The sequence below is a fragment of the Cyanistes caeruleus genome, chromosome Z, assembly GCF_971803275.1.
Source record: "Cyanistes caeruleus chromosome Z, bCyaCae1.hap1.1, whole genome shotgun sequence".
Taxonomy (NCBI): Eukaryota; Metazoa; Chordata; class Aves; order Passeriformes; family Paridae; genus Cyanistes; species Cyanistes caeruleus.
Window position 1 is genome coordinate 28823299 of NC_141732.1, and position 14209 is coordinate 28837507.

At 34.8% G+C, this 14209-nt stretch overlaps 1 protein-coding gene across 10 annotated transcripts in view; it reads left to right on the plus strand.

The window, feature by feature from the left end:
* Positions 1-14209, plus strand: part of SHOC1 (shortage in chiasmata 1) — a 94934-nt gene that overhangs the window by 64810 nt on the left and 15915 nt on the right. For all 10 annotated transcript variants that reach the window (XR_015281045.1, XM_023944340.2, XM_023944339.2 and 7 more), the window contains 6 exons: positions 792-1034; positions 2177-2623; positions 5010-5135; positions 6571-6747; positions 9229-9336; positions 10886-11073. Coding sequence is in view for 9 of the 10 variants with exons in the window: in XM_023944340.2 (XP_023800108.2) it covers positions 792-1034; positions 2177-2623; positions 5010-5135; positions 6571-6747; positions 9229-9336; positions 10886-11073 (1289 nt within the window). In the remaining variant the exon portion in view is untranslated. The remainder of the gene's footprint in view (positions 1-791; positions 1035-2176; positions 2624-5009; positions 5136-6570; positions 6748-9228; positions 9337-10885; positions 11074-14209) is intronic.

Here is a 14209-nt window from a genome sequence, read left to right on the forward strand (position 1 = left end):
TGTATCCTTCTATGGAGGTAATTTGAATTAAGAAAGAGTTTGGGTTTTTTTATGACAGTGTTCACTACTATTCACTATACAATAACTAAAACCTTAAATTTGGTAATCTGTTTAACTCTTTCCTTTGTGCTATTTTCCCTTAAATAATGTTTCAAAATATGTAGCAACCAATATAATAGTACTGTTGATGGAAAATAATATTGTAATTTCACAAGAATTGAAGAGAAGCAGAATACACAAAACCAAAACAAGCTGCAGGCTATTCATGAAAATGCCAGAATATATATTACCACTGTTCTTTCTTTTCACTTTATTTGCCGCCATTTTACAAGTCTCAGGATTAAGTTATGTATATTGGCGTGTTTTGTTGTCCAATTCATTTGTACATTAATTTACAGTTGAAAATAATATGTGGTATGCTCATTAGTGTTGCAGTTAATTTTTTTTCAGGTAAGGATTATGATAAGTCTTTGTAACCATGACAATAACCCACAGATAATTAACAAGATAATTTGTAACTTTAGTAATTTAACACCTACACATTATTAGTTCTGAAAAAAAATTGAAACTCTCACTCCTCTTACAGAACTCAGAAAAGCACACTTGCTCTGATAATGTTAACTGCTTTGGTCTTGAATCTATTGATGGACACAGAGTTACAAATGGAAGAATGAATAATAGATATATGTAATAGGCCAGCAGTACTTTGGAGCTTTCATTTCCAAAATGACATTCTGTTTTCTTCTTTCTAGTCTATCGATAGTATATGTTAATTTCTGGTTCTTTTGTAGAGCATCCAGATGTTAACCTTGAACATCAGCATCATTCACTGACTGAACTACAGAAAAAGCTGCCAGTTGAGATAGAAGCACCAATGCTTGGATCACTAGAGGAGGGCTGGTGGCTTCATACAGGTTTAAGTCTAGCAGCTGTAGAAATTTTGGAACAATTGAATATGGATGGAAGTAATGCAAACAGTCTGCTTCCTACAGAAATAGAAATATTCACAAAATTTACATCGTATCAATTGGAAAGTAAGTATCTTTTTTTTAAAAGAAGTTATATAAAGGCAAAGATAGGTACATTAACAGCGAGTCACACAGGGAGTTACACAGCTTCAAGAACAAAGGAAATTAATTATTTCTTACTCTTAAGAACAAAATGCTTTACTTCAAAATGAAGGAAGGGCACTAATGCAATTAAGGTGTACTTCACTAACTTAGAACAAATTGTAGAAATGAAAGTATTGAACTACACAAAGTCATCATTTCTATTAGTGTGAAGATGAAGAATAGCATCCACCAGTCATTTTTTAATAAAATAGTTTCATATAGGAGAATTTCTTAAGAAGTAGCAGTTTTGCTTTGGAATATTTTAATAAAGCAGATATTCGCATATTCCTGCCTGCACAAGGTGAATGGGGTGAGTATGTTACAGTGAAAATTCCTTATTTTGTGATGGTAGAGGGTGTTTTTTAATGCAGACTATTTCAAATTTGAACAGCTCATCACTTCAGAATTTCTCATGGCCATTTTTGCATACTTATAATCAAACTCCAACAAAAAATGCATGAAGTTACTCAGATTTTGTTGCATAACTATGGCCAGACTGCAAGGCACCAGCTGTGGTTGTAGAATGCCAAGGATTGGCAGTAACGTGATATATTGTGAAACACATAGATACTGCTCATGCAAGAACATTTCCAATTAACTGCCTTTTTCATTTCTTTAATTGTTTAGCTACTGTGTTTCAAACGGATGTGTTTCAAATTGCACCCACAATGCAAAAAAGTTGTAGTTCTACCGAAGCATATCTTCAAGGCAACTGTTTGCATTCTTCATTTTTCCCTCTAAAAAATAAAAAAAATACCAGTTTTTGTTCTGAATTAAATGTGTTGTATCCCACTTCCTAGAACTCTAACATCAATAAATCCCACATAGATGGGATTGTTTGAAAAATTCAAATAGCATGGCCTTCTGTGTCTTAATATTGTGTATTTTTACTTAGGATTAGTCAGTGCAAGTTTTCTGTAAAGGGATCCTAGTGATCTGAGAAGGCAGAAAGAAGTTTTTAAAAATGCCTTCTCTATCAACCATCCAGAGTCCTCAGCTCCAGTGAGGAGGGAGAAAAGAAAAACATTTATGTCAGTGCAAAGAAATTGAATTGTATTTTTCAGGATGGCTTGAAGAGAAGAATTCTGTTACGAACCAAGAGCTGCTGTCTGCTGAAAGACATCAGTCAGAGAAAGTAGTTAACCCTGACCTGTCACTGCAGATTCAAAGGCAGTACTTTGCCACAAGTGCTGCATCATCTGCCAACATTCACAGTACAAATACATCTGTGGAAGACCTTACTGGAGGAAGCATAAGAAAGATTAAGACAGAAGAGGCAATTTGTTTCTTAAACCAAGAAAAGAAAATCCCCAAACCATCTGAATCAGAGAGCTGTAAAGATGTGTCTTCCAAACTAGACAAATCATCCTGTAGTGGAAAGCCTGCATCACTTGCACTTGCTTCTAAATGGGCCAACGATGATTCTGATTTGAACAACTTTATTATGATGAGATCTAAGCATATAGTCACCCAAAGAGAAGAAAAACATTATGTAGATAGACCTGAAAATGGTATGTGAACCAATTTATTCTGCAATTTTTCCAGATTTAATTCTTCTCTATTTCACTAGTTACCATAGGTGCTAATTCATCCTAGTCAGTTATTTGAAGCAAATTGGCACAATTTTCATGGTCTTAAATGCAGATGAATTTTTAGCTAAGTATCTTACTTTTTGTTGTTTTCCTTAAGATATATTTTTTATATGGTATACTTGGCATAGGGGAGTGCTCTTTTTTTGGGACAGGATTTTTTTTTGTGTTAGAAGTGGTACTTCATAAAATAAATATTTGAGTTTATTCCGATTCTGACAAAGTAGCTCTAAATGGTACTTACTTCAGGAGATCTCTTCCATCCATATGTTCTGCATCAGGTCTCATGGCCACTTTGGAGAAGCAGTAATCCTTAAATTCATTGTAGTATCAAACAGCAAATATCAGTACTCTCACTTCTGTAGCCTAGAAAATGAATAGGAGTTGTTAATTTTCTGAAATGAACAGCTGGTTCATTTGAGCCAGCTACCTTGGTGCAAACCCCATCAAATCATCAAATAATGCAGAACAGGTATTAGGGAAAACAGAAAATTGTTTGTAGGCCTGTTCTCATTGATGGCACTACATGGGAACTAGCTGAACTTTGTGTTCAGCATTGAAGAAATGCAAAATAGGTGAGAGAAAAAAAAAGTGGAAGTATTTTGTTTGTTTTTAAAAAGAAGTATCTGTGACATAAAGTAGCAGGTGACAGCGGCATACCTCCAAATTCACTTTCCAGGATAAAATTATATGAAAAAAAATTGAAAGAATTTTTTTTACTTGTATGGCAGAATTTTGACAATAACTTTTATCTGTGCTTTAGTTAAATGTCCCAGCATTATTAAAAAAAAACCAAAACAAAACAAAACTAAAAACCAAAAGCAAAACCACAAAGAAAAAAACGCCAAAACCCCAGTTGTTACTGGGGTTTAATTTAAAAGCTTCAGCAATAATTCCTGTAGAATTGGGATATTTGTTTAATTGTAATCTTATTAAATCTTATGGATGTAATTATTTCTTGGTAAAATTCACGTGTTTCTGGCACCGTCAGAGATGCATGAAACTTTTCATGGCGTCAGAAAGCAATAACCCAAATTTTATGAGAGACCGAGGTACCTGAAGTTTTATGCTGCCATCTAGTGAGCCTTGACCAGAACTGCGTCGCCTGACAAGGATGAGGTATCCCATTCACCAATAGACTTGAGGAGTTTTAAGAAGATTCAGTGCAGATTAGGATGTGTACACGTAGACCCCAGTGTTGCAGATCCATTACGCCTGATATTTAGAGAACCCATTAAAATACAGGGGTCTGTGGTAAGCCACATCGATGTAGAAATTATATAAATCACTGAATCCTTTTGCAATAAATAAAAGTTTTTGTCAAGGGTCACAGTACTGAAAGCTAGAAGGGCCAGCAGTGGTTGTAGACCTCTTCATTGTTTGATTCATTTTTTTAAAATATTGTGTGTAATGTTTAGAAAATATACAGGAGGGAAGTAGTAGAAACAATTCAATGATCCAATTTTAAACCCCAGATATCTTTTCAAAATAAGGCAAGTAATCTGAGTTAACTAAAATAAAAATTCAGTTTTTCTTTTCCTTCTGTCTCTGTATTATTATCTTGTTTTCTGAGGAAAGTGGCATTCTTAAGTAGAAAAATCAGTAATATTTAGAAGAATATTCTTATTCAATAAGAACCCCTTTCACAGAAAAATAATCAGAAATAAAGGTAAGAAGTTTTGTGGCTAGAAGTTGTAGCTCTTGCATCAGTAGGTATCAGGAAGAAGGGAAGGCCACATAGAAGTATTAACAAGTCTCAAAAGATATCTAGAAGACAGAAGAAAAAATATTTTCAATATGCATTTTTTTCTCTTTTTCCATTTGCAGCTTTTATGTTCTTTCTGCATGGTTTAAAGAGTCTAACCTTTTCTACTCACACTCCATGTTGTATTTTTCATAATTTGAACTCTTTGTGGTCAGCAGCATCTTTCTGTCATGAATGGTTTTTTTCTCCATATAAAGTCATATGAGATTTCCTGTGGAGCTGTATTATAGAGCAGTAGTACCAGCTCCTTAACTCTCCCAGCTCTGTATTTCTGCCCTTAGGAAGAGCAATATAATAATGCCTGACTTCTTGGGCTGTGAAGGCAGACAAGGCCTAATCTGTTTTTGTGCCTTGTGGGTTTTTGTACTGTAAAAGCCCATGAAAACAATAAAGAAATCATGAAGAGAAAATGTATGTATCACAGAAACAACTTAATTTGAAAGTATTTTTGCATTAGAGTAATTTATAGAACAGTTTTATTATTCATTGAGCTGGTTTTGTGGTATTTATAGCTAAATATTCACTTGTGTTTCGATTATTTAGTGGTACAGCCTGAAGAGCAGCATATGTGTGTTCACAAAGATGATGATTCTGTTTGTGAGACTGTAAAAATAGAGGAAAGAACTCCAGAGAATGAAGACAGTATCACTGTCAATATTCAACCATCAGGTATACACTATTTTTGGGACTGCTTTACCTTCTCCCAGGTAACAAGTGACAGGACCAGAGGAAATGGCATCAAGCTGCACCAGATGAGGTTTAGATTGGATATTGGGAAAAACTTCTTCATTGGAAGGGTGGTCAGGAACTGGCTTCCCAAGGTAGTGGTGGACTCACCATCCCTGGAAGTGTTAAAAAAACCTGAGCATGTGGCATCTGGGGCCATGGTGGTGCTGGGTTAACTGTTGAATTCAATGATCTTAGTTATTCTGTGCTTCTACATAATTTTGCTATAGAATTTTGTATTAAATAATTTTACTCAAACAAATACAGAAATTATTAGACTTAGTCTCTTCTCTTTGTGGCTGAAAGTATTGCAAGTAACAGAAGCAAGACAGATATTTATTTTGGCAAAGAGGTGAGAGCAGACTATGTGGCTCCATCTTAAGACTAAAGCAAATTGCATGCAAGGTGAAAAGAGTAACTTGGACTTTGAGTTATGTCTGATCAAAATTAGCGGGCACGAAATCTCTTAATGCCACTCAGTACCTTCTGTTTATTGTTCTGCACATTTCTGTCTGAGTAAATGAGAAATGGAGATGAAAGAGATCAGCAGTCATTTTGATAGGAAAGATCTTTAACATAGTAGAAATAAACTATGGGTTTATGTCATACATGACTGGGCCTTACCCCTTGAACTCCAGCTGTTGTAAGATGAATTGTATCAAAGAACATAATGGACAACACTTTTCTCATGCAGTAGAAATGGTAGAGAACCTAGAAGATATTTATCCAAGCTATTATAAAGCCTCAAATTAAAAATACCCAGCCCTAGGAAATTGCAGGCTTAGCACAGATTAGTTGTTTTTCCATGGAAATGCATTCATTCCAACCCATGTGGTGCTTAACAAGATTTTCTTTTGCAGAACCAGTGGAAGAGAAGTCTTCTCATCTGTTCCTGAGATGGGAATCATAGTTTTAAGCTTATATTTAAATTACTTTTTTCTAATTAATTTTGAAGCAAAATTCCTTTAATGCAATTGGGGAGAAATTTTAAAGCATTCCTGCAGTCAAGACAAAAATAATTAGCATTTTTCAAATTAGCATTTTGAAATTGACTATGATGTAGAAACAGGCTACTATAGAACAATTGAATAGTAGAACAATCTTAGTGTGAGTCACAGGAATAGAAAATCCTAACTTCTCCTCATGGAGTTTCATATATTATGAAATGCATGGAACAATGTGGTTACCTGATGTGAAGATCAGCTGATTGCTACCACTCAGGAGGCTCTGTAGCAAATAACTTTTTTCCATTAATGCTGCAGCTTTCATGAACAAGATAAAGTTGTTAATGTTTTGGTAGGTCTTTTGAATATTCGTGTCCAGTTGTGGTGTGTGAAACCAAACTTCATTAGTATGTTTTGTTCATTGTGTTTTCTAGAAAGCCAGTTCCAGGCATTTTGCCTCTTGGAAGAAGCAGCCATCCCTGTATTAAAGGATTTGACACATCTGGGTGTACTTGCTTCTGTTACTTGGAGCTTTGACAGTGTTAAATTTGATCATACAAGGTTTTTCTTAAAACAGCAAGAGAAAGTGATATGTGATAATTTTCAACAAGGTATGTCTTTTAAACAACATCTGTTTTTTTCTTTAAAACTAATACAGATTCAATTGGTGACAGAAGGTTCAAGATGTTTTATAAATTATAATTTATAAATAAATTAATGATCAGTCTTTTAACATTATATCTTATAGTGTTACAACTGACTTCCTCTTATTCCAAAAATGTCTCCTTGTTGTTCAATGTTACGTTTATTAAGCTCAATATTGCATTACAAAAGTAGTCTAATTGGATTTAAATTTAAAAGATTTTACATATGCTTCAGAAATATTGTTTCTGTAGCAAACAATGTTTAATCTTTTCTCATGCCAGATTTTAAAATTAAAAGCTGTTTATGTGGGGTTTTTTTTCTTTTCTTTTAGTAGCTATGTTTTGTCACACCTGCATGATGCCAAATACTATGCCTTTATTAGAAATTAGGAGCAATAAGAATCCATAATAATTTGGTTTCTTTCTGACTTCATTTCTCTCTTATGTCGAGAGCTCTATAAAACCAGAAAAACAAGAAGGAAAGTCATCAAAATCAGTGACCTCTTACAAAGATTTTTGACTGTAAAGAGAGAGTCAGGAAAACTTCATAACAAAATAGAGGCTCGTTTGAGGAACATTTAGAAAGCCACTTGGTATTTTGTGTTATTTTTTGAGTTGTACAGCTCATAGTAGGCTGCTTACTACCTGCCAAGTTTCTGTCTATATTATGTCACAAATTATGCAATAAGCTCTTGTTGTCACAATTTCATCACTTTCTGTGCTGAATGTTCTCAATGAAAACATTAATGACCATGAAACCACAAATGAGAAAGAAGGCAAACAAAAAGAAACTGTAGTTGGCCCTGCAGAATGACAGCCTGTGATCTATAGAATTACCATATTAAAATGTCAGCAGAAGCCCTCTCTTAATGTGAGGGAGCTTACAAAAAAGCAAACACTGTCTTCACAAACATCAGGGACAAATATGGTATCTATATCTGTATCAGCGAATCAAGAAAGGAAAACATTAGTGAGAAAAGTATATAGAGAATTTCTACTGCTTCTCTGAATCAAGGAAAAAAATATGTAAGAGTCTGCATTTCAATTAAAGATTCATATAAGAAAATTTACATCCTCTCAAATGCATGTACATGCTATGGAAATTGCATTTTTCCCCAACTAAAGCAGCAGAAGGAAGTAAGTATATTTCTTGCTGAAAGGTCTTCAGAAACAAGAGAGAAAATATCCAATTCATTCCTAATGACTATTTCTCTATCTCTGTAAGAGATACAGAAATCTCTCTGGTAACATCTTTTATTTCCTTCCCAGTTTTAAATAGTTTCACAATATCCAGTCGTATTCCACTTTACTCCAGAGGATGCTGATACATTTTCTCCTTGATCCCTGAGTGAGCATAGGAAACAATCACTTACTGTGATGGTAGTGATCTATTAGCAGATTGCTATTCCCCTGCTGGTCTTTCATGCAGCAAATATCACCAAATCCTCCAGTCTTGCAAAATGAAGCGGTTTCTTACTGTGTTACTATGTTTCTAAATTACCTGTATTCCCCACTGAGTTCTTATGGTGATTGGTTTAAAGAGCTGAATGTAGTCCTTCACTAACAGAGCTAACATTGAGTTTCTATCTTTTGATGCAGAATAGTTGTGAGATCTTTGTATTTCTTGGGGTTTCCAGCTATGCCCTTCTGTATGCTGTGTCCTTACATTGATTTTTCCTTCCCAAGTGCTTTGCTTTCCTTTTTGAATTAAAAGTTATGTTAATCCCAGTACATAGAACTAGCTACTATTTTCCTCCTATTATGCACCTTCGGCTGTAGTAATTTATTCTTTAATTATCTTCTTCAACCTTTTTTAGTATTTTGAAATATGTGTTTTATTATTAAGTAGACTTACTCTATAGTTGAGTTTTCAAAAATTTCTGGTTTATGATAATGAAGTGAACCATTACTTGTGTGGAATTCCCAAAATTACCTTCTGTCTTCAACTAGAAATTCCTTCCTGTTCAATCAAGTCCTATAGTACATATTCAAAATGGATACATGATATGGAATAGGAAGCCCATACATTTGTATGATGTGTGTAGGGCTAAGAAGAAGCAAATGTCCTTCAAATTTACCTTCTTGAAGGTGAAGATACTTGTCATGAGATATTAATTAGGTGCAGAGAATTGCCACACTAAAATCAGTAAAGCGATGTGTTCCCTCCTTGTCCCACAAGCTCTATCTATCTGTACACACCTTTCAAAAACACCACCTGTGTGCCACCTGCTCTGGGTCAGATGGCCTGGGAAAAGTTATGCCATATCATAAGCTATTTGGCAAGACCACCAGATCTGAAGGTTAACCTCTGAAGTTTATCTATGTTTAAGTGTGTTTAATGAAAATGCTTAGATGCCAGGATCTTTTAAGCTGACTATATATATATATATGTCTAATGTGACTTGTAAAATTTTATGTAGACCACACCTCTGTCTTCTATTTGTAAAGGTAAAATAGATGAGAAGGAAATCATGCTGTTCAGACATGCTGCTCTGGTACACCTGCTGGTGACAGTTCGAGATTTGCTACTAACATGTGGCTTGGATACAGCTCTAGGTTTGTTTTCAGTACTGAATAATGATACCCAGAAACCCAAAGATTTGTGTGTGTTGTGCAGGCCATCCCTCACATTTGCCATCGGTCATGACTAATAGACTGGTGTTTATGTTATTCCATGGATTTGTTAAGAACTTCCACATTTATAATGTCTTATATCTCAGAATGGGAAATTTCCATTGGAATCTCTGTGTGGAAACCGAGGAGCATGTTAAGATTGTCAAGTCCTTTCATCTTTTGTGTGTGTGAAACACTTCCCAAGTAAAATATTGTTGGGCTTTGTGGAAGTGAGCTACTTAAATCTGAAAGCACCTTAAGCAAAATCTTAAAAGTTATCTAATATGTCACGAGGGAAGAAGTTTGAACTTACAACACTGGACTTACATAGAACACCCCTTTTTTTGGAGCTTTTCTGGTCTTATTCAAATTTGGAACATGACAATCCATTGTAACCCAGCTTAATGCCTGAAATGATAATGCTGAGCTTGTCAAATTCCCATAGTTGTGTATTTTGAATTTTCAGATACCTCTGTCAGGATAGATCCATAAAAAATTGAAGTCGGTGTATATGAATGCCCTAGGAAAGTCAGACTCCCTTTGTCTTTACAGGAGATAAAGTTGCTTCAGAGCATCTACCTTCAGTCTGAAATATCCCTTGATGGATGGTGTTTCCTTAAAATTGATGTAAAATGTAAAACATCTGCCATAAACTTAACTGTAGGGAAAAATATTTTGTATTTCCCTAAATATTTCTAGCAATTAAAGAATAGGAAGAAGAATACAGAACAAATATATAAGTAGAAACCCAAGTACCCCAAGTACAATTCTATCATTACGCTAAATAATGTAGAAGGATGGGAGGAAGAAAAATGGGCAGTTCTTCCTCCATTGTTTGTTGCAGCAGAAGCACTCTAGATGATATTTCGGAATTACAAAAGCACCTGTGTTTCCAAACCTGAGCAACAGCTCACACAGGAAATTGTACAAGTAAAATTACAAAAAATTAGAAAATTGAGCAAGATACTAAGTAGGCCTTGTAGTCTTCACTATTGTGTTGATGTGCAGTGATTCATTGTGTAGTTATATTGGATGTATTTCTTCTTTATGCATTTTAAGATTACCCCATTGTTCACCATTTATTCATAGAAGGCATCATTCAGAGTTGAGAATAGTTGTGTAATATGGCAAGTGGTAAACACACAGGACAAACAAGCTTTAGACAACAGTGATAGAAATACTGTTGTTAGTTAGTAAACAATACAGATTAGTTAAATATAAGAGAGTTGCTGCTAGCATCTGCAGTTTTAGGATGCAATCTTTGTATAATTCTATCTGGAGTTACATAGCAGATACTACATAAAGTAGAGCAATTTTATAAACACCATTTGTGTATCCGATTAGTGGTCGTATTCTCCTTCCATACTGGGGAGCCATAAAATTTCCTCTGTTTTTGTGTTAGATACCTTCACACAAATTTTAAATTGATGTGCAGATGCTTGACAAATATATTTTGTCACTTTATTTACTTCTTTTGTTGCTTTATTAACAGGTTATTTGTCCAAGGCAAAGGATATCTATAAAAACATTTTAGAATCCTGTTTGAATAATATCTGGAGGCAGTTGAAGATTATACAGTACAGCAGCCAGAAAAAGCATGAAACTCATCCCAAAATAACAGCACTTCAGTGTGAAATGTTAAATTGGATGAAAAGTTATGGAGAGAAACAGAGTGTTAAGGTTAACACAATGTAACCACTTTCTCTTAACAAACAAAATTGTTCCAGATTACATGAATAATTGCAAAATTATGTTTTAACAAGGGTTTGTTTATGAAAAGAAAGTATAATAATTACCCCATGGTATCTGTTAAGTAAGACTAATATAAATTTTAAGAACTCTGTCACAGCAATACAAGTTTTTGTTTGCTCAAATCTCCTGTTGTTGCATACGTTAAAAACATGCAAAAGAGTTTTAGCATTGCCAGGGCTTTATCTTGTTGCAGGTGGTTTTGTTTTCTTGATAAGTATATTGTATCACATCAGTTACTGAAAATTATAGTGTAATCTTTTATTTGAAAGCATCAATCATCTGACACAGAGAGAATCATAGTGCAGGTCATGAATGTGTGCCTAAATGGCATGACTTGGAGTGTATGTATGCCAAGGAGTGTGTGGATGGTGTCATCCACAGATAACCTCTGTTAACCAGTGTATCTAGCCAACCTCCTGGCATTTGAATGATATAAGAAGAAAATATTTGTGAGTGATAGCTTTGATGTGGAAGAGAGAGTTCTGGAGGATATTGAGATTATCCAAAGATTCTCTTTTCTGATATGTGAATATTTTGGGTGATACGATGCAGTGAAAATCACCGCTTTCCTTTGCAAAATATTTATTATTTCTTTACAGAATACTGATCATGTTAGGAAACAGGATGAAATGCGTAGTGTTAAAAGTGTTCTGTTTGGAATAGAATTTATGATCCTAAACGCAGCCAAAAAAGATCTTTAGGTTTATTTTAGCTTCTTTCCGCACTTTACTTCCAGGGGATTTATTCTTCTTGTGTTTAAGAGTTGCACTGGGAGCTCTGAATATCTTATGATTAAATTTTGCTGAGAAGAACAATATAATACCTTATTATACACCCTTCTATGATTTAAATTAAAATGAAGCAACTGATTGTCTTGTCTGTCCTTCAGCTGACACACTAAGATGATTTTGCATTCTTTTTGTCTTCTTAAGAGCAACACATTTTGCTTTGTCATACTAGGATTATTTTGTAGGAGGTATATGAGAACCTGATGTTGTTCCACGTGTGTGCAATATTATGTTACATATGATTTTATTCTTAATTACTAATTGCTTATTGTTTCCTAGCATTCAGAGACAGGTTTTTATGAGCCAGTCTAGGTAGAAGGAGTATTCCAGTTTAATAAGAAGTAAAAGTTGTATTCAATGAACTATTTACTATTCGATCATATCACATCAATATCAGTTAATATGATGTGAAATATTATAGTCTCATTATCCTTTTATTAGCCAAAGTTGTTATTGATGCAGGATTCTAATGGGATATTTCCTTTGCAAGGAAGAAGCTACTGCTGATTTAGAAAAATAATTAATTCTGCTCTTTGTTTCATTATCTTTTGTACTCATGATTAGATACAAATTCATCTAGCTCATGTGACTGTATAATGAGTCTGCTGTTGAATTGTGTGTGGAAAAGCAGGTCTACATTTTTAAATGCAGTTGTCCAAAACTGCTTATAAAGATGACAGTGGATTGTTGACTGGTTCTTCTGTGCACCTACTTAAGGAAGTTGAAATCTGCCTTATGATTGTCTGACCAGAAGTTCTTTTCTGGCAAGATCTAACACACTTTTAATATTTACACATATGATTATCTTATGTCTGTAAATCATAAGACTGAGCCAATGCTATGTGCCTTCTTAAAAAGTTTACCTTGTGTGCACCATGAAAAATGTCTGTTGGCATAAAAGTTCAGAGAGCATCCTGTCAGACAGTATGGTGCATGTATGTAGGTACATATTCTTCTTTTTATACTTAGTATAGTATGTGTTTAGTTTGTATCAGTTGAAATGATGGACGAGATAAACACCTTCTGTGGTGGGGATTCTTTTTAATGCTGTGTTAGTTTGGTAGATTCTAATCCTTTTCAACATTTTTGTCTTAAGCAATATTTAACAAGTCTCATATCTCTGGCAGAAACACTTTTGTGACTTCATCTACAGACTGGAAAAATATTTTTAACTAGTTCAGCAGTGCATACAGTACCTCTCTCCAGTACATCAGTACTTTGCAGGCTGAATTCTATGTATCTTCAGCTTAAGTTTTTTTTTCCATAAGGATAGTGTTTCAAATGTGACAGATCTGTCTAGTACAATAGTAATAATGTGGTATAATATCTTCAGATAGTGTCTTTAAGTAGCATTCTTTTTGAGTACAGGAGCAGGCAATTCCAAGCAAGTCAAAAGCCAAGCAAGCAAGGCAGGGATCTTCTAGAATTTAGGTGGAAAAGGAATATATGGACTTTGGAAGTCACTTACAAACAGGTGACATGAAGGGACTTTAAAGAGGCTCTTCACTCCTGTAGGGAGAAAATTTAAATGGCCAAAGCTCAACTGAAGTTCAAGCTGGCCAACACCATGATGGAAGACAAAAAGAGCTTTTTTAAATAAGTCAAGAGCAAAATAGAAATCAGAGATAACATTGGTCTATTGCTCAACAAGGTTGTCACCTCACAGATAGGGACATAGACAAAGCAGAGGCATTAAAACAGTGCCTTGTTTTGTCTCTGTCTTCAATCCCCAGAGTGCAGTGTTAGAAGACTGTGAGGATAATGTTAAACTCCCAGCCAATCCTCAACTTGTTTGAAACTTGCTACTCCATCTGGATGTGCATAGACATATGAGCCCAGTGGGGTTCATCCCAAGGTTCTAAAGGAGCTCAAAAATATCATTGTGGGAATTCTTCCCATTATTTTCAAACAGTCTTGGGAGTCTGGAGAGATCCCAGTTGATTGGAAGGTGTTAAATGTTGTTTCAGTTTTCAAGAAGGGAAAGAAGAAAGCCTCTGGTAATTGCAGACTTGTCCATCCCACTTCAGTGCCTGTTAAAATTATAGAAAAGTTTATTCTGGGACTTACTGAACAACTCTTGAAACACAATGCAGCCATTGGCTGCAACCAGCATGGGTTCAGAGAAAAGTGCTACTTAACCAACTTCATTTCCTTTGTTTTCCCACTTATAACAAGGTGACCCACCTAGTTGACCCAGGGAAGCCAGTGAGTGTAGTTTTTAATTTTAGCAAAGCTTTTAATATCGTCTCTCACAGTATCCGAGATGAACTGCTCAT